Raw genomic sequence first — 25,769 nt, 5'->3', positions numbered from 1 at the left:
TGTTAATTGAATAATATAGTAGATTCGAACATTTTATTTCTTAATCACTTATTCATCGAGTGATGAATGGTTATATGTTATGTCTAATATATTTTATTTTAGATAGTATATAAATTAATAAAAACAAAAGAACAAGTTCGATGTAGACTATTTTTAGACTCTTGTCGGCCTTGGTACAGGTACGCTATTTGTCCCAGTATTTTATTATTATTTATTTATTATTTATCCTACCTATAACATTTTTATTTATGAGCTCACTGAATTAAAGTGTTTCGCCCACCTAGACAGGCTACTTGTCCCACTGTGACACGTGTGGAACCGGTACCATTAGCTAGAAACATTGTACGGTGTTCCGTGTGTGTTTCTCCCCCTCCCCCTGGCACGTATACACGACGGGGGATCGCGTGTCGGCAATTATCCAAGACACAAAACGATACCGTGAACGTACACGCCACGTCGCTTTTCGACCTGCTCAACCTCCGGAATGTAATTACGAGAGCGTTTTGTCGCAATCGGTCGGCCGTATGTTTGCATCGCGATTTGTCGCCGAGTTTTACCCGTTCCACGAAATTCGCGCAACTTCGAGCACCAAACCACGTGTCTCCGCGCTTTTTGGAAACCACCCTCTCCCCTCCAATCCGAATTTGTTCCCATGAATTCCTGGCTTTTTAATAGTTCATAATAAAACTACTCGGATACGAGAGCGTGTGCACAAACATTTTGTTTCGCGTTTCGATCTTTTGTTTCTGGCTCTGTTCTACGTTGGTGAAACGAGACTGATTGTTTCCAACGGTGGGGCAGAAAACACATTTAGCATCGAATATACGTCAAGTCGTAGAGAGTTTTTTTAATTGTGTATAAAATGTGTTTGCGTCATTCGTTAGCGATAATGTCATCGTCCTTTTATATACGCCCAGTATCCCACCCCATTGTTCGCATTTTCTCGTTATTCACAATCGTACGATCGTTGTCATTCAGAGAGGTTTAAGCTTTGCGAAGTTCACGAGATGAAAGCAAAAATCGTCGGACATTCCGTCTAGTTAAGGACGTTTTCCAAGCGGATTAACGAGACTGATACGTTTAACGTGGAAATGGTCGTAGCAAGAATTTGGTTCAGGGAATTTATCCACCACCCCCATCACCCATGTGTGTATGTGTGTGTTTCCAGCAATTTCTGAGGGCTGTTCAAAAGAACGGGGGGGGGGCGCAGACTTTTCCTCGGCGTTTGGTACTTTCAATCGAGTCGATATCGTCTTTCGCTCTCTGCTCTTTCTATCTCTCTCTCTCTGTTTCACTTTGGTTGACGATCGTACCCGGAATAGCAGCGATACGGAAGGGTAGAGTACGCGGTCCGTGTCATCTTGCTTGACCTAAATAGGAAAATTGCCGGACAGAAGAGTACAAAGTTCGTCGACGAAATGTCAAGCGATTCGAATAATCGTCGTCGTCTCTTTCTCTCTCTTTCTGTTCCCTTTTCGCCTCTATTTTTCCCCTCTGTGCGTCCGTTACGATCGTCGCATGTATCGTGTCGAAAGAAAAAAAAGAAAACAAGAGAGTCATCGACCAGAGTTCGTTCGAATGTCAACGTAGAGGCGCGCGGTTTAATCGTGAGCGCGATTCGATGCGAAATCCTCGTAACATTTTTAATGAAGACCGGACCGTAAAAGAGATTTATGGAGACCGACGGATTATTCGGGGAAGAGGAATGGAAGCCAAAGTGGTGTGACCGTGGATTATGTGTGTGTGTGTCGTTTTAATTTTCCTTCAACCCCCTAACCCACCCCTGACTCGTTGCATAATTTCGACCGTTTTCGCGCTCTCTTTCGGAATCGCCTACGAAATCGAGAAATCGTCGTTCGAGTACGATTCCATCGCGGGATCGGCCTACTAACGTGACGGTTTTATCCCGGTAATTCCATAAATCAAATCGGAATTAACAGTGGAGATTTTTGCTCGGTTCGTTGGACGGTTTCCTTTTCCGATCGAAATCGCTGATTTTAACCGAGCTCGGCGGGAGGAAAAAAAAGCGACAGGATAAGCGAAATTTCACGGTCCGATACCGTTCCGAATGCTGAACTAAAATATCTTTAGCGTGGCTGTTCGCGTTGAAACGTTTTATTTTCGATATGCGAAAACAATTTAAGAGTCTCGGCGTGAAGGTGTTAAACAAAATTAACTTGACACATTTACAAGAAAAATTATATACAGGGTGTTAATTCTAATTCGAGCACCTAAATTATTTCCGCTACGAACCAATTTATATAAATAACTATCAATGTCTGTGAGGTACGCTATGGTACCCCGAGTACGAGCTAATCACCAAGTCGCATCCTCTCTCCACCCACGCGTCTGTTACTCGAATTCACGGTGGGTTAACAGCGACATGGTAGGAGGCAATCCGTGCAAATGCAACGGCCTCGTGTAAAAATAAAGTAACGTGACGCCGGGAACAGACCGGGCCCCCGGAATTCGGTGACGGCCGCCGTGCAGATTAAACAATTATTTTCGACGATCCTCTCGACGCGAGTTCGTTTCAGAGTTATTTCGTTGTCTCGCGGGGAAAAACAAAGCGTCTCGTTCCCCCGTCCAGGGGAAATGGTTTACGACTTTCCGTGGAAATTCGACGATGGTAATGATGCTCGTGTGCGCGTATCGGAGGAGACGCAGGAAACGGAAACGCTCGCTGCGGCGGTCGACGCGCGCGGAAAGAGATAGGACTGGCGCGGGTGAGTGGCGGACTCCTGGCGACCGATTTCCGGGATTTGCCGTGACGTTTAATGAACGCTGGCAGACGTTTTGATTTACAGGACAGTTTGATCTCCGCGAGCTGGGAGGGCACAATAACCGCCAATTTGTAAATCGCCTCGTAAATCTGAACGCGTAACAGCAGCAGCAGGAACACAGCCTCGATTCGAGCGGACGCATCGCCGTTCGGTTAGTTCTGCGTTGGTCGGGGGGGCCCATTTGTCCGATTGGATTAAACAATCGGCGCCGTTACGTGTATTACTACGCAGGTGGAGGGGTGAAAAACAGAGAGATCCCGGTTAAAAACGATATAATAATCGGCATCCGGTTCGCCGAACCCGAAAACCGGGGACAATTTTCTAATTGCCACGGATCGGGTGTATTTTTTATGTAACGACACTTCCGACACGGGGTTTACGAGCTGCTGTTTCGGATTAGTTATGTAACCGAGCGCTGTTGTTTTTGACTTTGGTCCCGTAACGTTTTATGAATCGCTCGAAAATATAACTTCGACAGAAGTATCGTCCGCGATGGATTTTCCTTTCTAGTCTGTTAATTCGGAGAAATATTTCTAGCTCTCGCGATAAATAATTTCTTTTCGTGGGGGAAGCAATAAACCTGTTATTTTACTCGTTCGGTTTATTCGTTTATAAGGATTTATCTTCGCCGGAAGTACCCCATAGTAGTAGTGGACAGTCCTGTGTGTCCATCCTGAAAATAATAGGATTTTTCTGTAGGTACACAGTTGCAGCGCGGTCTCGATAAATCGATGGCAAAAACGATGGATCGTTGGGCAATCGGAGGCTCGTTTAAATTCGGTTACCAAGCGCCGGAAAGTTTCGCGACCGTGTATTAATTGGCAATTCGTGACGAGCGAAAGGGTAACGGATAACGTCCTTTTCCATCGAGGGGCAAGTCTGTTGAATCTCGTTTTACACTTACGTTAGCCGATACTGAAAGAAGTTTCACGAAAAAAAAATAAATAAATAAACGTGGGGGGTCTCTAACGATAGCGTCAGTTAATAGGCGTCATGTTGTTAACCGAGTTTACTAATTATGTGTCGGGCGGGCGATAGCTGCAGCTACCCGCGGTAATTTCAACGGGGCGGATGTGTAAAAGCGTGATGTAATAACAAGAGCCGCTTTACCGAAGTACCCCCCCGTGGCGCGATATTACTCGAAAAATCTCCGTTAATTAACTCGTAAAACTTGTAATAACGGAATGAATCAAGTTACACAGCAGCCAGCGGCCCCCGTAACCCTCGAACGGCCTTGTATATAGTCCGGCGTCGTCGTCGCCGGGGCGAAAAAAAAGGAACCGCGACAATGTTAATCCGTGGATCGTGAAATTTTTTAAATCAACTTTAATCTCCACGCGCATCGATTAAAACTTTCGAGGATATTAAGCTGTGGAATTATTCGCCTGGAACTTTGCTCGACCGCGAAAGATCGCATGACGCTTCGTCGGTGGGATTAATCGGGAAATTCTGCAAGTATACGCGTGACTCGAGACGAAAAAATTCCGTAGATCGAAAATCGTTGAATCAATATAGAAATCAAAATAGAAATGAATACTGAATAGTGATGTTTCGTGATAGTGTGATACGGTTCTTGTTAATACCTACTAGTCGTAAGCCCAAAATATTTTCGTATCGACCCGACGGATTACAGAAACAAAAATCTATATCGTTCTGTTTGTGCAGCAGTTTTTTCAGAAAAATTGTGTTACATGGAATCGCGGCAGTATTACGTTTCTATGTGGACGACTCTGAAGCAAAACGAAATTTCACGTCGACGTGATTTTAAACACGATCCTCTGTTTTTTCTGTTGATGTTTCCACGGTTGGCAGTAGCGATGGTCGAGAAATCGCGTACAATAGGTAATTAGCGATACACGCGGGGCATCAGAGGCGGGGAAATAAAATAAATTCAACCGACCTTCGTGTTACTTTAATCATTAGCTCGAAATATTGGGTCTCTCTCGGTGGACTCGCGGCGGGGCTTGTTTTCGCATCAGCGAAAATCCCTCAGCTGGAATTCAATTTACGGATGCCTGTCGGTGTTTCGTTTTCGGTGATTGGTTGAGTTCATATGGAAATTATATTCTTAGATCGTCGACGTATACGAGGTATGTCTATTAAATAATGAGGCTTGGCTCCCTGTACGCGATATATTCGTAGCAGAAGGAAGCACACACGTGGCGAGTGATCTCTAAGCGTCATAATGCAGACTAGACAAGCTGGGTGTCGCTCATGGTGAGTCTGTGAGCAGCGATTGAAGGGACCTGGTGGCGCCTCTGAAGGGGTTGGCACACCATGATCTACAGCACTGTTTCCAGCAATGGAAAATGTGTATACAACGGTATATAGGGGAATAACAGTTATGTTTTCATATTGCAATAATAAACCCCACTTTTGCCCCAAGTCTTGTTATTTAATAGACACACCACATATATTACCTTATTCGGTGTTTATTAGCTGCCGCCGATGTCTTGCAATTGATTAATCCGTAGAGAGGAGGTCGAATCGCATTTCGAACCCTGTTCGTTTCAATACCCAGTCACGGGTCGCCGTCTTCGAGCCTTTCGTTTTTTCTCGCCTGGCCATTCATCGACCCGTCTCAGAGCCAACAGTTCCCCGCTAGAGTTCTATGGACACGCAAGCTTCTTTTTATTTCCATCGCCCGCGAATAAGGCCCCCGTATATTCCTCAAGTGGTTATACTGCGTATGTTACAGCCCAATAAACCTGATTAACATCGGGGCGTTCGTTAATTACAGGATCCCTCTATTACGCTGACTTAGCCATGCGTTAATGATTTCACGGCCCCATGGGTTCTCGACGTATCGACGAATCAACGATACGTTGCCGCAGCATCCCCAATATGCATTCGGATACGCATCCTACAACGGGGATGGATGCTGCGGTATTTACATATTCCTGTCGTGCTCGTTGACACGGCACCCTTAACGATATACCCGGTGCCCGCCTGTCAATTGCTGGCGAACCTTTTCATCCGAATCTCCGGGTCGATGATCATTTGTATTTTGTATTTTATACGGTACCCAATACTTTGTCGACTGCATTTATCATACATAATTATTGTACTTTATATTTGGAGTTTATTATTATTATATATTTATTATACATACACGATATTTTCATTATCCCGTTTTTCGACTTCGGGAGGTTCCTAATTTTTCTCCGTTTACAGTCCCCCTTTTACATTATTTTGTTTTGTATCTATTCACGATTCTATCAGAATAGGATATATCCGATAGAAGTTTATTATTTCTTTTCTGTCATAGACATATTAATGTTCGTTTTATTCCTCTTTTCCAGATAAGCCACAAAGTTTAAGACACGGAACGGCAACAAGATGGCGGACAATCTAAGAAGAAGACGGTACCTGACCATCAGTATACTTCACATCATCACCATCATGTGCCAAGGTAGGTGGATTTTCTTACAATTCAACGATATCTTCGTTTCAGGCAGTATAAAAACGTTGTTAATTCCTTAAGTGGAGAGCCGCGATGAATCTTCGTTCAAGATCGCGAAGTTGATCCCCGTCCGTTTTCCACCCTCCTTTCCTTTCTTTTACTCGTCACTTGCATAAAACATAAAAGATAAGCGCCCATGGCGGTGCATTGTAATTTACGTTTTAATTCCCGCGGAAACGGCGAAATCTATTTCCATTTAAGGCGGCGCATAAAAGAAAAAGTATTTCGGTGTAATACGCGTTAGATCTATAGCGGGACCCCGCCGCTAATGGAATTCACGTAATTATAAAGGAAACGTGTACCAACTACGAATAGCCCGGTAAATAATTACACCAGGGGTGGAGGGAAGTAACGTTGGTTTATATCAAGTAAATTAGTATTATATTTCGATTAGATTCGCGCCCTTCCCAGACTCTCCGAGAATTTAGCCGGCGAAGTTGAACGAAGCACGCGAACTATTCCAACGAACCGTTCTCGCTAGCGAGACCGAAAAAACAGTTCAACGCTTGCTTGAATACCATTATTTCCCTCGTCCGGTGCAAACAATGCTGGTCTTAATGTTACTATTAAATTTAGACAACAATTTACGTTTTTCACGAGAATTCGCGAAATTTCCATCTTCCACTTCCCTTCTCCATGAACGAAATTGCGTGTCTGTCGTAACAACGATAGCAGGTCTCATCGAATGCACACGGTTTTTGGTTCCTTAGGCGCAATTTCTGGCACGCTCCCGGCATTATCTATCATCCAAGTTGACACCCACGTTCCCCGCTAATTGCTACACGAAGACCTCGCCGTTTCACCCTGCAAACACACCGCCACCGTGGGGGTGTCCCGCTTATATTATCTTCCGCTAAAAGAACGAATTCGTCTTATCGCTTCGGTTTAACTATTCAGCCATTCGCTCGTTAAATGTAAAGCAGCTTAAATATTCCTTGAAAACCAAGACTTTCATTGCGCCCCTTACCCTCCTCGCAACTCCAAGGAAACTTCACCGACGATATTCCAAAATGTATTTAGCATTTCTGACGGTGTTCAGAATCTTCGAGTTCTTCTCTATCCCCATTTTCGATTCAATCAATTTTGGTATTACGCGGGTTAATGACCTAGTAACATTCCTGTGACGAAGAGAAATTTTTCTCTGACAGTCGATCTTCATTTACAGGAACGTCAGTCCTTGGATATATTTTTTTCCAATGCTGGATCTTCGTTCACAGGATCTTCAGTTCCTTTGAATTCCAGTCTATGAATCGGCGTTCCCCATCAATCATCCCAATTTCTTCGGTTTTCCTCCCTCGATACCTCGACTTTTCGGGCTCTGTATTTCTAAGGACGATGCAAATTCAGGGCCGTATAAACATCGTATATCACGGGCTCCGTAACTGCAGCAACATGGGGAAGGGGATCGCGCTGTGTAAGTAGCTCGACGAAGAATCACCGGTTATCAGCGAGCCCCGATAAAACATATTGTGTTAGTGGTGGTGGGCGTTAATCAATTTTCCATTCAACGTGCAATATCTTGCCGTGATATCGGACCCGGCTTCGCTCAATGGAGGGAAAAGCCGATGCAAGGAGGTCTTAAGATCGCTGGGGGACGGCCAACCGAGGCGGTGCCGGGAACTCGTAATTATCGCTAAATAAGAAAGTACACCCACCCCTACCCCTTGAACAAGATATATATACATATATTAAAGCGGCGCGGGGTAAACTTCGGTCCGCTTTAGTGGCCGTTTCCCAAGTTTTAAGCGATTTGACGCTCGGAAATAATCGCTCCTGGCGGAAAGGTCGGAACGAGACTTCCCTTTGAACTTTTCCAACGACGAATAATTTTCGAGGGATCGAACGATGATTTCCTTCCTGTCGTACGTTTTTCACGATCTCTTGGATAGCTTCTAATGGAAGTTTTACTCCACGTTCGTGTACGAACTCGTGGTATTCGATTGGAAGTACTTTTAATATTGCATCCGGTGTTCGGTCGAATATGTTTAATTTTCGCTCCGGCCAGGTTTCGTCTGCTGTGCTCCATGGAAAAAGCGTGGAAATATTATTCTCCGATAAAATTGAATCCATGGTCTTCTTATTAACATGCCACCGGGGTTTACTTTAAAGTCGAGGGAATCTCTTGATGTCCCGTGACACTGATCACACAAAATTTCTCGCGTGCTTTGATCGGTGCACGATACACGATTTGTTGGTGATGATAAGCAAAGAAATTCCATGGGAATTTGTTAAACATTAATGCACTGGGATCGTTGCAAATATTAATACACTGGAATCGTTGTAAATATTAGTACACTGGAATCGTTGTTTGCTATTAGTCAAGTGATGTTTGAAACTTTATTTGTTCAAGGTACTAAATATTTCCCAAATTCATACTCAGGACAATCGGATAATTTAATCGATCTTTTGCCAGTAGATATTTCTATCTTCGATTCATTTAAATGATACATTTAAAAAACTCCAAATCGTTCATAACTTAAACATCCCCTAGTCCCACTTCTCAATGAATTCCAAGATCCCTAACGATTTCTATTACTCGAGGGTTTGGCCTACTGACTCCGTAAAAGGGCAGCGTACGGTGGCATCAATCCGGCGTCAAGGAGAACCGCGTAATCTCGAATCGCTTTGAGGCACTAATTTAAATACATATTAATACAACGCGTATGCAATATCCGTCGTTGGAGTCAGGATGCAAGGAGACGCGTAGGCACGCAGACAGGAGGACGGGCAGGCAGGCTGGCAGGCAGCGAGTACATCAGACCACAGACTTTGTCGGTGCCGGCGGGAACCGACTTTGCGTGCCAGCCAATCAACATACCCGGCTATGCATACGAACGAACCTGTCGACGGCTCCCCGACCCCGAACAAATTTTCGTCCGACCCCGAAGCACCCGCGACGCGCAACGACGACGTCGGTTTATCGGCCCCGCTACTGTACGGAACGAGATCACGCGGCAGTCACCGACCCCTCATTGATTCCACCGCGACTAGCCGGCGAATTGTTTCATGCGAACCCTGGGATCGCTTGTATGGATTCATCGAAGGGGAATATAGTGACAGAGGACGTTGATTTGTTTCGAGATTGAAAGCAGGTATCTAACAGATGTTAATGCAGTAAATCATCGATGAGTGTTGGAAGGGTCCTCGGCAGTCAGTGTTCAGTCGTCATCCTCACCACTGCAGGGTCCCCCGTGGAACCAGTCAAGCACCCAGTGAAGGGGATGCCGTCTGAACAATGATTGTCGAGAAACTTTCGGACACTCACCGATGGTTTACTGTATACCGTGAATGCTTCCGGGAATGTTGCACTCTAGATGGATTCTGGACCACAAAGTAGATAGATAACTGTGTAGTATCATCTTGTATACTTCGTTCCATTTAGTTTAGTTAATTTACACGTTCATTGAAATAATTTCTATCGCAACAATGTAGCAAAGATCGAGGTTATCGTACTTCGATAAACCTTTAATCGGTGCATTCTTTGGTCGAAAGTTTCTAGCGCTCAGAGCTCCGAGAAGAGGTTATTTTAGGTTATGTGGAAAGGTGTACGCGGGAACGGGGGAACTTGTTTCGCTGGACCAGAAGTTCAAACAGAAAATCTCGGGCGCATATAATGGGAAGGGGCTGAACAAGGATATAAAACCCACAGACTGTACGTCGTCTCGTTCGTGAATGCCGAATCGTGGGGGGGGGGGGGGGGGGTGAATGTGCCAGAATAAAGCATTCTTGAATTCAACGATACACACTGTTTGCCATTCCAATATTCGTTCCGTATCGCTTCACCTGCGAAGTGACGCGCAGATATCGTGTACTCTTTCGGGTCGACCGTAGAATCTCAATGGGTCCGAGGTCTTTCACGGTTTTTTCTTCGAGGTGACAGCTGTCGATGCGATGTTCGATGATTTTATAGCAATTTCGACGTATCATTCTTCGTTCTTTATCGAAACCAATTTAGTAGATTAATGTTATTCGACCTTGTAACTTTCTTCAAAATCGAATCACGATTCTTACCTCCTTTTCATTTATGACTGATGGATATCATCTGCTTCGAACAGAAACAGGGTGTTTCGTGGCAAATAGACGCTCCCTGGTGGCGAAATATATTCCAGTTCATGATCCTGATAGCGCCATCCTTAACTGAATTCCTCTTGCTCGTAAAAAGGAATTCAACTTCCGGTGGCCGCGATGAGCCAGGAAATATGGAATGCTCTTCATTTCGTTCCTTTATTTACCCGATTTATCAGAGAGATCCTTCTCCGTGGAAGGAGTGGAGGGGTGCGCGCGCCCCCGGCGTGTACGAGCCGGAAGCAAGATTTTTCGCCCGCAATTTGTATTTCTCCCGGGGTATTGAATTCCTTCTTTGCCGGCCTAGAACGCGGAAGTTCATGAATTTTACCGAGCACAAAACGAAGGATTCTCTGGTCCGCGTTCCTTTCTACTCGAGCACCATTACGCCCGGCCGGAAGAGGGAGCGTCGATCAAAAAGGAGCTTCGCCGACGAAAATTTTATGTATATCTCTCTTCCAGTGAGTCGTCGAGCGAGACCCCCGGCTGAGATCGGTGCTTTGGAACCCAGGCCGTTTCGCTTGATCTCGCTAACTATCGTCGCGGTCTAGGCGGAGAGAGAAAGAGAGAGAGAAAAAGAAAAACGAAACGAAGGAAGGAACAGCGGGAATTCCATGTAGGAACGAAATAAGGGCAGGCTGCGCGCTTACGTCTTTTCCGCGCCGTCGTTTCGGCGAATGGAAAAACTTCTGGTATTCCCCTGGTCGACAGTGAGATCGTAGATTCTTGATGCGGCCTTTGTGCCGGTGGAAAGAGAAATAGCAGGTGAGAGGAAAACGTGGAAATCCTTTGGAGAAAGAACCTTACCTGCCTGCCTGCTCGACTTCCAGGATCGGTGGTGGTCTTCGCATTAAAAACTTTCTCTTTTCCCTTGGCTAGGGTGTTACGTTTCTCTCCTCGTCGTTGTCGTTCGGCACGCTCGCCGTGGAACCCCGTGTAAATGCAAAAACATATTTAAGATGTTATCTGTGGGCGAGCATGGGCCGCATTCAAACTTAAGACATTAAATGTACATTAGCGCCGTTACACGACCGTGCCCGCCACTTAACTCTTGAACCATACACACACATACGCGGATCTTCTTCTACAGCGCCTTGCTGGTCTCGGCCCGCAACCCCTTTAGCTACCCCTTTCAGTGCACCAACAATGGGAGAATGTATCCAAGAAGTAGACGTTCCCTGGCTTGAGTAAGATACACGCGTCCTTGGATTCTCTTGGAATCAATGGGAATAGCTAGGTCGTGGGAGGGTTTGAGTTTTCATATTGAAATATCTATTATTATTGTAGTGCTAGCCAACAAAAATTGCAAAATTTACATTCTTATACAGTGGATTCCGCTTGTTTGGGCCACTGGACCACACCAACATTTTAATGCTATAATCACGTTAAAGCTCTCTTGAAACCATGCTATACCTAATAAAAACATTTTCGATCGGACTGCTCATAACAGAGTAATCTCTACTGATCACGATTCGTGGTTCACCCTGTATACTAATGGGTAATAGATCAATGGTCCAAAATGTCCAAATAATGGGTGCAGTACCCACTTGACACTGCATTCGTGGCCATCAAAAGACGATCAGATGGTTCGAAGACGGTTCTAGTTTTCCACCGAATACATTTTCACTACAGCACAATTTACATGAGACTAGCTCCCGTACATGTGAAAGACCCTGGGATCTACTGGATCGTCTTCGCGTTATCGTCAACCTGTATGTACCGACGCCCAGCTTGAATTGCTCGCTGTGCTCGCGTGAAGCGTGTCCATTATGCGGCCTCGGGAATGTGTGCGGTCCCGACGTGGTGGCAAATATAAAGCGATTCTCGGCGCGAATTTGACGGGGGAGCGTAAATGGTGGGAAAAGTCGCTTTGAAAACCATGAAAGCGAAACGAATCATCATCGATCGGCGAAAAAAAAAGTCACTTGTTAGAATGGCCACACTTTTGGGCGTCTATTTATAATGCTCACCGCGCGATTGTGCTTGACTTATACTGTATTAGCGATACCGTCACGGATCCACCGGTTACATCCGTTTCTATTAATTTTTTATTTATGCAACGTACGCTCCGCGCTGCGCGTTCATTATACGCCCATGGCAGTCACGAATATTCGCTCTCGTATTCGTGAATATCGTGGAAACAAGCCGACCGAACGGCGCGCACCGTGAGACAGCTGCCATATGAATGGAATTCAATAGCATTGTATGTATTCGACAAGCAAGAACGGAAAAAATTCGTGAAATTCCATCGAATGATATTTCGTCGTCTGTGGAATTTTGAATTATCTTAATTAAAATCGCGAAACGACGCGTCATCGTTATCGAATATCGCAAGGTTATCACGGAGTATATCCTTCGCGTCGATCGATTAGATACAAACGTGAACCACTCGCAAAAAACGGCGCACGCGAGATGTCCTCTGGGAAAACGGGGAGGGAGGTTCGGACGAAGAAACGACCCGAGGTAAAATTTTCTTCTACGTTGAACACGTACGACGATCGTTCTTTCGACGATCGCGCACGACCGCTAACGAGCGTGTGTCTTTTTAGCACGACGAATCGACAGGGCCTGGAGAAGACTCGGGGAGAATGTAGCGGGTTCGGTCCTTTGGACAAACAAAGAAAAATAAGATTATTGTTACCGTTTTCCTTGCGTAACGGGGAGCTTCGGGGCTACAAAATCCAGAGTCTGGATGGCCAACGGAAATAAAGGAAATTGTGTTTGGCTTCTGACAAATCATCAGAATTTATCGGACGAACCATTCAGTCTGGAGGTATGTCTCGTTGAAGGTATAACAACAGCTCGTCGTAAGAAACAGAGACCCCGTTGGTGATCGTTTCTGCGATACCAATTCTATTCTGCCCCGTGTCGCTTTATGGAGCCTTCGCTTCTCATTGACTCGCCGACGAACGAAATTAAGGAGAAGCTTCGCTACCCCAGAGCTCGGAGGAATTGAGATGACAAACTATTTCCCTCTTGTCATCCGGTCTGTAACTGGTGAAATAATCTAAATTATCTCGAGAAGGTTGATTCTTCCCGTCGAAAGACGATTGGACGAAAACAGAGGAATTGGGTTAAGATCGTTAACCCGCGACCATGAAGAAATTGACCAAGAACTCTTAATTGCTTTTGTCGAAGCTGATAGATCACGCATTAGCATTCATCCTTCGATCAACCGTGGCCCACACCTTTCTTCTGGGTTTATCTATATCGATTCGTCGTAATCTAACGAAGAATATATACTTTATTTAGAGCGTCACAATTCAGAGAGAACCCGGGCTGGTTACCGTTTCGCCTCACACGCGTACACATCTGTGTCGATACACCTGGGAAATGGGATCGTAGACGGGCGGCTGTGTGACGCGCGGAAGCGCGTGACCGAGCAAACACCATAATATGGATGGTTACTCGAGTCGTAAATGGTTATCGGGAGGATGTTCGAGTAGCTCGGGTCCGGGTACACTATATACAGCGTCAAGGATACTGACCTGGTGTCATAAAGATTTTTTGAATTTAAATTGCCCGATCATGGAACGCGAAACTCTTTTCTTGGACTTATGGCTTCCTTGGTGATATCTTTTTATTATGTGTATACGAAAGCTATCTTCAATCGCCATTTAGATGAATTTCGGACAAAGCGTGTGCTGAACATAATAACGATAAAATATATGATCTATCAGTGAACAATTTAAATGTTTTATTCTCTTGCGTCAGTTGGAAGCCATTTTCTGCAGACAGGCTTCGTTGACAGAACCTTTTCATTGGCGATTCTACAGAGTCGTCCGAGTGCAAAGGTTTAACATTCACTCGAGCGTCGACATTCAAGGTCGACAATCAGAAGTCTACTGCTTAAGTCGAGTTCCCGTGGAAGGTGTTCGCTTCTTTTCCGGGACGGTATTTTCGCCCGTGACCCAATCCACAATTCGTCTAGAATATACTTTTACCGTGGCGGCGTGCGATACATATGGAATCACATATGCGGACGGAGACATGCATACTTCATGAAATAGTAACTTCCAGCCCGGCATTCGGGGCGCGTGTACCGAGCCGGGGGACGCCTCTGCAAACTCGATTCGATGAGAGGCAGCGACGACGGTGGCTTCTCGCGGCCCGTTTAATGGCATTTCCGTGCTTTCCTCCCCTACCGAAAAGAGAAATATTAAATTTCAGGACGGGAGAATTCGTGTATTCGCGGCGTCGTATTCTTAGAGGCGGCGTGGAACGACGGATGCTCCGTTGGCCCAGTTTTGCAAAGACCGATAAAACTGGCGAGTCCCGTACTCTTTAACTCCGCCAGGAATTGTGTGTATCTTTGACGCTGTTCTTGTAAGGTCGATGGGGAACACTTCTCGAAACGTTCGATAGTTGGATACATTTACGAAACAGAAACTTCATTGTAGAAAGTATACTTGGACTGGTTCCCTATTAAACCCTTGTCTTACCATTTTTCTGATGACCACAGTCTCCAGAATTATTAATAATTTTCCAAGAATGTAAGGAATTTTATACTTATTTCGAGTGTGCATTTACTCGAAAAGTTACATACTAACACCAGTAAAATAGTATTTTAGTTCGATCCACGGAAGTCGAATAACGCTCATGATTGTTAACACTAGAACTACCAATGATAAACGCATAACTACTTTGATCGATCGATGAACATGACAAATTTATAAATTATAATTGTAACTAGCACAGGATCTGAGAAGTTGTATTGTTATAACATTTTAGTCGTTGATATAAGAGTGTACTGACAAGTCATTTTGACTTGCTTGGTAGTTCTAGTGTTAAATCCATTCTGAAATCGCCACCACAAGTTTTCCTTTTGCCTCGTCACTTATGCATTATTTTCACACGTAATAAGTTCGCGAAGGACGGAATAACCAGTCCCTCTTCGGGGTCCAGAAACAAAGGTAACATTGTCCAACGTTCCAGCCTTATTACAGAACGCGATAAAAATTTAAATAATACCACAGCGCGAGGGCATTCATCGTCACTGTCGCAACGAGTGCAAATACATTCGCGGAACTCGGAGGTCCGGTCGTGGTCAGACATTAACGTGTATCTCGAGGACGATCAGCGGCCGGTGGAGAACGGGCAAAAATTACCATCGTCGTTCTACTCGCTGGTCACACAGCCCCTGCGTCTGTGTACACCATCGTGCACGGATGTTTACCGAACAGAGGAAGAAATTCTGAAAAGAACCATCGTCGCGAATTTAGGACAGTTCTTTGGTGTAGGATACATGTATTGGATTAGGCGAAAAAGTTCGTGCAGTTTTTGGCGATAAGTTATCTTCAGGCGCTCCGAAACGCAATTAACTTCAGCTGAAATCTTGAAAGCATATGGTTATTTAGATAGCTAACATTTTACGGTACATTTTAACCGAAAGGTTTGTATTATGACCTCGGCTGAATTTTAAAGACATTTCGGCATATTTGTCTGTTTCATTTCAAGAAAGGAACAAAATGTGCGCAAACCTGTGAGAAGTTTTGCAAGGTCTATGGATAGAATGTCATAGAAGAATCCTCTGAGAAATTTCGTTCCGAGGATATTTCACTGTAAGATGCATCACTCTATGGCCGGTCACAGAAGATTCACAGCAAATTCCAAATTTTAGACATTAATTTCTAAACATGAAAATCAGATACAAATTTAGTTCCTGTAGTATAGTATATTTTGCATGGTCAAATTTGCTATAAATTCATAAACATTCGCAGTCTATTTATGAGCCACAACGTGAACACGAATCTGTCTAGTGACACCAACAGTACGCCGTCCAGGATGTCGCTGCGACTCATGTTCCCCGAGGATGTAACAGGGCAGGGCGCTGTAAAAACGTCCAGCAACGTTACCAGTCGCGACACGTGACACGCGCTGTACCTACACAATATCCATCTTTTTCCTGATACATTTTCCCCGTTGCATTTTTCTTGTTCTCGCGATTTCCCAACCCGTTTTATTCGAGAACGAGCACCGAACAACGGACGCATCGGTCTGACTTCGACTCGAGGAATCGTAAACCATCGCTCGTTCCGCAGGCATTATCGCCCCTTGTTACACGATTTTACAGCTTCCGATGGTTCTTAGCCAGCTCCCTTAACACTCGACACTTCTGTTCTAGCCGCCCGATGCTTTTTACCATCGCCCCGAGAAATCTGTAAAAATTTTATTCTTCCGAAGAAGGTTCCGTTCGCGAGGTTTTACGAAGACGACTAGGACGGAACTGACTTATCCGTCTCTTTCGCCGCTGTTTTATTCTAGCCGCGACTCTCTTGGAAAGATGGTTTAATTCTTCCGTCTTTCGAGGTACATTGTAAACTCTTGCAAGAGAAAGCTCCTCTTTGGAGGTTTTAGAACGCTGAAACATATTTCGTATTGCTCGACTGCATTACGATTTATTTTCTCTTGGTGACGTGCCCGGAGGTTTTTCCACATTTTCTTTTGTTTCATTCGTGTCGGAGTTTCAGTTTCGGGAATATGTTTAATTTCCAACGCTTATGAACATTTCAACGGGAAACATTCGCGTGCGAACACGAGCCGGGTGTATGTTACGCGATACCTTTCGACACGCTTTCCCTCTGGTTTTTAATCATCATTTCAGCTTGTTTTTAAATTGTCCGGCGAAATTTCCGTCGGGAAAGGGGGGCAAAAACACGCAAACTCGTCGGGTGCCAGGGAATCGATATTAACCCCGGGGATACAGCTACCTCTTTGAATTTTTCAGTCGACCCAAGGATCTCCGGCCACGGTTACCGACGATTGCGGATGCTCGAGATGACGAGGAGATCGGGCAGGAAGCGCCTTAATGCGCGGGACCACTCTAATTTCACCTTTTCAGCCTCCAGCCCCTCCCCTTCCAACCTCGAACGTTGAAATGCAATATCGTCCCTGGGGCGAATGCTGCGCGCGAAGTATTCCCGACGTTTCCAAACTATTTCCAAGACGGATTTCTTCCTTCTCGGTGGCCGTCAGAAAATCAGACGCGAATTCCGTTCCGCCCGCTAACGATCAGCCGATTGCGCCCTTAATTAATACCTCGCGCGTTCAATTTACCCAGTAACTTAAAATCACGGGATCGTCGATCCGTTTCGACAAACTCTCGCGATCTTTCTACCCTCGATGCCCGTACCGAAATGAAGAATTAAAAATTCTGACGTCTCGAGATTTCGCAGGAGAAAACTTCCGGCTCTTTCTGGACCAGGGGAAGCCCAGTGGCTTTTGTACGATTCCGAAACGACGAGGCGGAGTCGTGTCAGTTGCAGCCCAATTAGTCCACGCACACACCTGTACATTGCCCTCTCGGCTGGTTGAAAGGAGACCAAGTACGCATTCAAAGATTCTGGCCCCGAGACCCCTGAAAAGCCCATAAGGAAATAACATTATCCGTTTCAGTCGGAGTTCTCGTCATTTTCCAATGATAAATTACGAGCTCGTGTAACCGCGACGGACGCTCGGAGAGGGAAAGTGTGCGACGGTGGGGCAGGTATTACACGAATAGATGTGGGTCAAGTGTGCTGGGGCCTAGTTGTGTTCCGAGTGAACGGGAACAAAATGTTTAATTGCGCCTGTTATTTCCGCCGTCGGACCGTTTTCTCCTCCTACTCCATTTCGTCGGTTATCTATGTGGACGTCGACGCCCTATCACCTTCCACGAAAAGGCACTACGCCTACAGGCCGACAACAGGACGCAGAAACGTTTGTCCCTCCAGGGGGGACGGAAAGGATTACGACCCACGCCGTTCGCGCAATTATACTCGGCTGCGGAATTGGTGCCGTAACGACGGTTTTGTCACAGCCCCGCGGTCCGTGTCGCGAACATTTGTTCGACAAATTTTGCAGCAACAACTTTTACCCTCAGGTGATTAAGTGGAACGAGTCGTGAGCTTTCGAGTGCTTTTGTACGACGTGCTCCACCCGACTCTAAGGTTCGAGGAAACGATTTTCGCCGGCGAACGTGGTTTTGCGGGGAACGTTGTTATTCCAGTCTCGCGAACGGTAATTTCGACAGTCGCGATCAGCTGAAAATTATCCCCTTCGTTCGTGGTCGTAGACTGTATTTTAATCCTTACGATACCGGTGGGTGGGCCGCCATATTAGCCTGATGTTGCATGGTACTGCGAGTCGCGAATGTGATCTTGGTGACGAGAATCAGCACTGAATTAGTGCTATGAAACGAAATTAATCATTTTTGTAAAAGTTATTTAAAGATTTAGGATTACAGTGTAGAAACAAAAAAAGTGGAGGTTACGTGAAAATGATCTTTTTAGTAACAGATCATACTTAAACAATACCTTTTTAATAAATAGTGAAGGTACGTGTGATAGATTTCAGAGATACACTAGTATCTGGATCTTCTCATAGATAACGGATATATGTATATGACACTGGTATCTGAGAACCTTTTCACCGATGTCGGATATATCCGACACTGGGGGTGAAAGGGTAGACAAAGTGAACACTTGTAACATCTTTACTGCACATACGGACGGAGGTTAGGAGCGTTCTAACCTTCCGTGGAGTATTGTACATTTTCCGAGCGATTACTGCCACAGGGAAAGGATTAAAGAGGGGCAAATGAAATTGTTTCTCACTACAGGGATAATGATTCAGTCGTTGGGAATTGCGGCTTCGATACAGAGAATCGAAACGAATCGTATTGTAGGGAGACACCGCATTGCGGTGATCCAGTTAGAGGGGAATTTTAACTGAAGCCACGTTACTTCTAATATCGTACTGCAATGCATAATTTATAACAGTCATGCAGGCGTTCGTCTGTCGGTCCAGGCCGACCAAAACTGATCTCGCACCCCAGACCAGTGGAATTATTCTTTCCGCGAATACAGAAGCCTTTTAACGGGGGCGTGTTGCAATTTAAACTCGATTATTGTTTGGACAGCATTCTCTTTCCCGTTTAAATGATTTCGATGGAGCAGATTGTCCCCGAACGTCATTGACAGTGGGCTTATGTTTAAACAGTGATTATTCCCGTTCATTAATTTTTAATTAATTCAATTTACACTCCTTGAAATGTTTGGCGTACGTATAGTTTCGTTACAATTAAAACTTCCCGCGGAACGTGTTTCCAGCGCGGTACACACCGAAATCATGGATTCGCCGCTTGTTTCATTATAAACTTGCAATTTTATCAAAACCGTTCGCATAGTTAAAAACTGGTCGGGCCTGGTCGTAAAAAGGGACGACGACGAGGACCCCCGCCCTCCGTATTCGGATCGCAGTTACGACAACGATAAAAGCCGGCTGCATTAACGCGTTTTGTTCGACGACTGTGTTGCACACGCGCTACTACAGCCCCGATGAAATCGTACAGTTTGTTCGACACAATCTGTCCAGGAATAATATCACGCTCTGAAATATTCATGTTCGCGGGACACACAGAAAACAGAACAGCGCAAGAAAAATATTTGTTACACTTTTCATCGTTCCACTCCAATCTGTACATTTCATTTTTCGGTACTCCACCAATTGAAAAGGTGCAAAATTGACGGGGAGCGTTCAGAACGAATCGTTTACAGTCACAGAAAATCGTTAACGTTTCGACACCACTTGAATTGCTTTGACTCGACTCGACGTATTACTCTGCCCAGTATTTCTGTTCCAGTTGTCGACGAGATAGTGGGGCTTCTTAACAGATCCCATATCCACGCCACCAGTCGTACTCTACTTTTATCCGCTAACTACATAGTGTGGATTCAGGGGTCTTGCTATCCACGCGAACCTTAACTCTCTCTTCGAGCATCGATCCCACGATTTCCATACAGACAAAATTAATTCGTAACATGTGTGGATCGTATCAGACACATTCCAACACTCTGCAAACGTTAGTAATGTTTAATAACGGACGAAGCCGCTTGAAAGCCATCGGAAACAACACGGTGGGCTAAATACAAGCCCTGTGTCACCAAACGATCCACTGCGAATTCGTATACAGGGTATTATATTGTGACTGGAATTGCAGGTTCACTCCCGTTCGATGCTGCGCCCTGTATTTCGGAGTTGCCCCGCGAATAAAGCCATTCTGGGTGGAGGAGAGGCATTTTCAGAAGAAGAAGGTGGGGGCGCGAGGGCACTTGCCCGACGAGCGTCTCTACCATCCGATAACACGCCGGGATGGATTGGTTTTTTGCTCCTGGAACAATTCTATCCTGGCTATTATCTACCTTCCCCCCTACTCCCCCGTCACCTCCACCCATCGACCTTTCTTTCTCGCTTCCTTTCACCTCCCCACCCTCGCCAACCATCTCCCTTCGACCTCTTCTTCCTCCGAGCCAGCCGAACCCACCCTCGCTGTGTCCGCCGTTTCTCCTTTCGCGTCCATATTTCCAAGCGGATCGAGTCGCGCAAAAACTATAATTGTATAAAGGATGTTCTCACGCTGGGGCGCGTCGCTGCTCATCATCGCCGTCGCCTGGGATGCCGGCCAACGGAAGAGCAATCTCCATGCGTCTTCCCATCATTGATTCCCTTATGGAATCTGGCCAGTCGCGTGGACGATATTCGAAGATTTACTCCTTGAAGAGTGCCGGTGCGCGCCGGCTGACGCGTTTATTTATGGCGCCCATCTTTCGAGGTGAACTCTCTCTCTCTTCTTCTTCCATTGTGCGGGACCTGGGTCCATTTGTCTTCATTCCCCGGGACACTTTGGTTATTTTCAACGACGGCGTATCCTCCCGTACAGCCCCCCCGCTAATTGAATGTAATGGACGGTGGCAATTTATTTGATTGCTCGCGTATTTCTGTTGCTTTTTTTCGCACGTAAGACCTTCTTATACTGACAGATGTAACGGGGATGGTGTAAGAGGTATTTGAGGATCATTCCCGCGGATGTATTTTTGAACCAGTTGAGATGTTTGATAAATGTACCATTGTAGGTGTTGTGGCTACACTGTTTACGACGGGAACGTGACGATATAAAATTTCACAGGGAGAAAAACGGATGGGACTCTAATTTTCTCTCCTACGGTCGTGAGATGCGAGACAGCCTGCATTCGCACCTAAATTTTAATCAGACCAGGCCCAATCATTCCCTTATTCCAGTCACATAAACTTTACACTTATTGCAGACATTCAGATGCATCCTTCATTCCCTGCAATTTGTCGTAGTGGGATTGATTTAAGGAGCCACGTAGATAATAAAATTTGTTATACAGGAAACGATTCAACGGGCCACTTAGGGAATAAAGCAGGGTACACGTCGCAACTTCTGAACGCGATTTCGTCGAATCCGAAATCCTCCGTTTGGTTTCGAGAAACACGGTCCCTAATGAATCCTCCGGGCATCGATACACCTTGAAGGGGGCAAGATGCAAAGCATCCCCCCTGAATTGGAAACGGTCTCTCCCCGGTTCAGGGAGGGGGCAAACGGTATCGTGTCGGTTGGCCAGGGTGAATCGGGGCGAGGAGCTAATGCCGGGGCAACTTCTCGAAAACGATTAATGCAAAGTAGCTCACGGTGTCAGTTAGCATAACGGGCGGAAGGTGCCTTTGGGTATCGTGGCGGGAGGGCGCCGTCCGCTAAGCCGGCTTAGTGTCGAATGCTGAGGCACCGTTGCCTCGACCGTGGCCGCGAATGGCTCGAAGCGCATCCGCAATTTGTAAAGCCTGTAACGACCGTCCTTCGCGCCGATAATTCCGTATATATATACGATTCTTTGACCACTGGACCGTAACGACCGTGCTGGAGTTTTTTTCCTATGGCCACGATTGTCTAGGCCGATGGTAACACCCCTTGGATAGGGGGGAATTGGAAATGACAATGAAATTATATTTATTCGAGATAATTGTACCGATCTCGACTACTCGAGAGGAGGTTCCATTTCGTGGTAATTGGTTCACATTTTGTTTGTTAAAATGTTTACGCGTTACTCTCGACGAATTACACGCTGATAAGAAGAACGTGTCCGCTCACCTGTTGACTTTCACCTTGTTCATTCGTCTCTTTAGTTTATTAAATCGAAACGTGAATTGATCTCCCTTCCAGCCTGCGGACGTGTATACCTGGTTGCCGCCCGTATATATCGAATCACGGAAAGTAGCAGCTGCGTGCGAAAAATCGGCGACTTTAATAAAATGTTGGCGGGGGAGTAACGAACGAGCGAAACAGATGACTTTCGCATGACAGTTATTGGGGCCGGAGCGGACGAGAGACTGGGTTTAATAATGCAGGACAATCAATCTTGCCACTAAATGCGTCATACGAAGAAAGATTCCCTTCCACGTTCACGGAAACAAACAACGCAACCCGCCTGTGTGTGCTTGTTCCTGCGGTGAAGCTGGGCGGGAAACTTTTTAGAATATCTTCAATTATAATACGTCTTTATTTATAGATCGACTTTAAAAATTCGCAGTATATTTTTAGATAACAGAACAAACGCGCAAGGAGATACTTTGAGATTCATCTTTGGAGAGATTCGTGAAATTGTCAGCATTAATGAGGCCGAATCTCCAACCCTAATTACGTAGTAACAAGTTGTCGTTGAAACATAAAATAATTCAATTATTATTTCTGACGAAGACTAGCAGCATCAAAGTTTGACCAGTCTTTAAATCACGAAATTTTTAGCGAAACGCTATTAAATATCAACTTCCCCAGATCGAACAATCATTCGAAGTCGGATGGATTCTAACTAATTTTTTTAAGAACAAAAAATATAGCCGATACTTCAGAATTATCTAACATAGTTAGTTTAGATACATATCGCGGCAAATACTAATTTCACTGTTTCCGTGTATGTTCGTGAGGTCGCGGAGAAGTGCAAGAAAGCTGCAAGAGCCACGTAACCCTCGAAGGAGGGGATGAGTGTATGAGAGTCTTAGATTAATCTAGGGGTGTGCCGGTGCCGCTGTTTCCAAGTTAAAGTTGTCCTCTCGAAGCGCGGCGAGGTGACTGGGTAACTCTGCCGGCAGAGGGAAGGGGAGCGAGAGAGGATACTTGTCCAATACTCGTATAAGTATAGTCGAGGTAGACCGACTAAATGAATATAAATGACGTTCCCGCCTCAGCCGGTGACCAGGACGAACGTGTACCGAGGATTTTCGGTGTCTGCCCCGGCACACTTCCATCTCTATGAAGTCCTCGCATCACTTAGCGACAGGATAATGTATGTACATGGACCGACTGCAATGCAAACGAGCCTCCCATCAACGTTCCTACGAATAGTTCTAGGAATAATAGAATTACGACGCATGGATTTTCGAGAACCTATGAAGATTAAGAATTTTTGAGAGGTGGAAGTCTAATTTTCTTATTGAAATAATTGTTTTATTTCGTATATCGAATTAGTCATATTAATGGGGGAATGAAAAGCATTGGATACTAGGATGGTCCTAGAAATACTTAATCTATGATGTGGTTGTGATTTATAGAAATTGTTTTTTAGCTTCTTCTAGTTTTATGCTGGATAATGACACTGTGTAGATGTCAAACTGTTTTAAAATTCTTTCAATTTGATCAGCAGGTATTCAGGGCTGTAAATATATTTTAGTTCTTGTTCGCTGAGGATTTTTACTGAGTACTTTTCAGGAGACAGCATAATTCCTAGTGGGTAGCAATTAATCTCGCAGCGGGAAATCGTACACGTTATATCCAGGGATATCCATTCGCGTAACAGTTTCTGAAATAAGTCGACGGTGGTATATAATAGACGCAAGAGAATAATCTCGTGCCGTTGTGGCTATGATAAACAGGTTTCCCCACATTAAAGCACTTTAACAGTGTTAAGACTACTTTAGCCTAGTTAAGTAGATCCAACACGCTCCATTCAACGGACTTAACGGACTCGCACAGGAGGCGTTAGGAAAATCGGTCTCTGTTGAACACGACATTTTAACTCGCCCTTTTGATCAACCTTTCGTAATTCGTTCGGTGTTTGACGTGATCACTATTATTCAGAATTCTTTCGTAGATCCGTTGACGGTTAATTTCTCATTAAACGTTCGTATAATTCTGACAGGAAGAACAACACGAAAGCGATCGAAGGGTGAAGAGAAAATGCCATGGAAATAAATTTAACCAAGTTTACCTTAGGGTGACGACGATTCCGTCCCAGCCGGCGGTGGCTCGATTCGGCTCCGGACCCGTTCATACGAACATATATTTTCGAATTATCGACAGCCGGCCACGCGACAAATTGTGTTCGAGCACCCTCCTGCCGATCGTCGACAAGTTTAATAGGTTGTGAAATCATTCTGAAAAATAGGATCGATTCCCAACGGGACTGTGTACATTTGTAGATACTTGATCCCGCCACGAAGTTCACGGGAGAAAGGATACGACGACAATGATATACACGGTTTGTCAATACGACCAAACACTCGTGGTCACGAAAGGATCGATACATACATAATACTACAACGAGACAGGGCAGTTTAGATAAATTCTGGTTGTGTAGTCATACGACACATGGCACGTAACAGGAATTACGGTGTACATATATGAGGTGTCCCGCGAAACGTGATCAGCTTAGACGATTCTACTACTGGCTGTTCGGTTGAAAATATTTTTAGTTAATATATGATTAATTTAAATAGAACTTCGAGATGATTGCACCAAATTTTTTGTCAAATACTTTTTTCTATAGTTTTCAAGGTCATTTTCAGTTTTTTCTGTAGATGAACTTATCATTTTTTTTACGCCCATCTCATCTGAAATAATTTTTTTTCTTCTATACTAAAGGAACATTAAGAAACTACTATTGACCTTAATTAAAACGATGTTCAAAAGAAACGACTGTTTAGTTCTATTTATGACGTCTATATTAATGGTTAAGCATGCGAATAAATTTTCGATCGAACAGCTAACAGTAGAATATCTAAGCTGATTCGTGGTCCACCCTGTAGAACGCAGAAGTTTCCGTGGTCTCGGACTAACTGTCCCCAGAACCAAATTTAAATGACAATTAACCCGTAACAGAAGCACCCGACAACAAAGTCGGCACTGTTACCGACCGTTAGCAAAATATACAGTTGCCGAAGAGATTTAATCGTCTTTATGTAGAACTAGGATAGCTGGCGATATTTAACGGTGTTCATGATTATACCATGAATAGCGAGCCGTTTGTGTGTCCCGTGTCAATAGAGGACCGGGCGGCGAAGTTTAGAGGGTGGAAATCGAAAGACAAGCAACGGCCCGGTCGTAACTACTGACTAATTCACCGGAAAGCTCTCGAAGCAACATCTGGGATCGTTCGGAGGGACGTCGATCACCCCGGCTCGTATTTAACTTACTTCCAAGCGTTGCTCTCGGTTCTGGAATATTTAAGGGAGATGTTATATTCTATATGTAACGAAATGTTCGCGTTGCACACCAGACGTTACAGCCTTTTTACGCCCCCGGTCCCATTGTGTTTCGGCGGGAGCGTCCATGAAAATTGCAAAGTTTGCCCCATTAGTCCCTATCCTTCCACCACCGAGAGCTCGAACACCCCTTATTTTACATT

General features: G+C 45.0%; 1 protein-coding gene across 2 annotated transcripts in view; it reads left to right on the top strand.

Moving 5' to 3' along the window:
* The window catches only part of LOC107190915 (lachesin-like), a 272,876-nt gene that overhangs the window by 31,875 nt on the left and 215,232 nt on the right, over positions 1 to 25,769 (top strand). For both annotated transcript variants that reach the window (XM_015579807.1, XM_015579806.1), the window contains exon 2: positions 6,086 to 6,195. In XM_015579807.1, the coding sequence (XP_015435293.1) occupies positions 6,123 to 6,195 (73 nt within the window). In that variant the 5' untranslated portion in view covers positions 6,086 to 6,122. The remainder of the gene's footprint in view (positions 1 to 6,085; positions 6,196 to 25,769) is intronic.

Source organism: Dufourea novaeangliae, unplaced genomic scaffold (assembly GCF_001272555.1).
Source record: "Dufourea novaeangliae isolate 0120121106 unplaced genomic scaffold, ASM127255v1 scaffold208, whole genome shotgun sequence".
Taxonomy (NCBI): Eukaryota; Metazoa; Arthropoda; class Insecta; order Hymenoptera; family Halictidae; genus Dufourea; species Dufourea novaeangliae.
The sequence above is the reverse complement of the archived record's forward strand: the minus strand, read 5'-3'. Positions and strand labels throughout refer to the sequence as shown.